The sequence below is a fragment of the Ceratina calcarata genome, unplaced genomic scaffold, assembly GCF_001652005.2.
Source record: "Ceratina calcarata isolate Rehan_Ccalc_2016 unplaced genomic scaffold, ASM165200v1 scaffold23971, whole genome shotgun sequence".
NCBI classification, from domain to species: domain Eukaryota; kingdom Metazoa; phylum Arthropoda; class Insecta; order Hymenoptera; family Apidae; genus Ceratina; species Ceratina calcarata.
In genome coordinates this window covers 1-299 of record NW_017145914.1, presented here as the reverse complement: position 1 = coordinate 299, position 299 = coordinate 1, and the positions used below count along the sequence as shown (strand labels likewise).

At 39.1% G+C, this 299-nt stretch overlaps 1 protein-coding gene across 1 annotated transcript; it reads right to left on the bottom strand.

Annotated features, from left to right (window-relative positions):
• Positions 1-6: 6 nt before the first annotated feature.
• On the bottom strand, positions 7-294 carry LOC108622767 (fatty acid synthase-like; the record flags this gene model as incomplete). The annotated part of the gene is made up of 1 exon (XM_018020847.1): positions 7-294. A coding segment is annotated over one exon (288 nt), but the record flags the coding sequence as incomplete, so codon positions are not given.
• Between the last annotated feature and the right edge of the window lie 5 nt (positions 295-299).

Sequence of the window (299 nt, the reverse complement as noted above, 5' to 3'; positions counted from 1 at the left end):
CTTTCCAATATGCTTTCCGGCTGCCATGTACCTGAATGCTTCTTCCAACTGATCCGTCTGGAAGGTTTTCCGTACTAGCGGATTGATAGCTTTAGCCCTATCTTTCAATTGTTTATTAAGAAAATTATACATTTCTTCTCGTAGAACAGGCGACATACCGCCGATCACGCCATCCAATAAAACTCCATGAAAAGTTATTTCTTTCAAAAATATCTCCATTCCCAATTTATTATTAGAAGCCAAATCGAATTTACCAATTTCTAAGAAACGGCCGCGGTAACCCAAGCATCTAACAGATG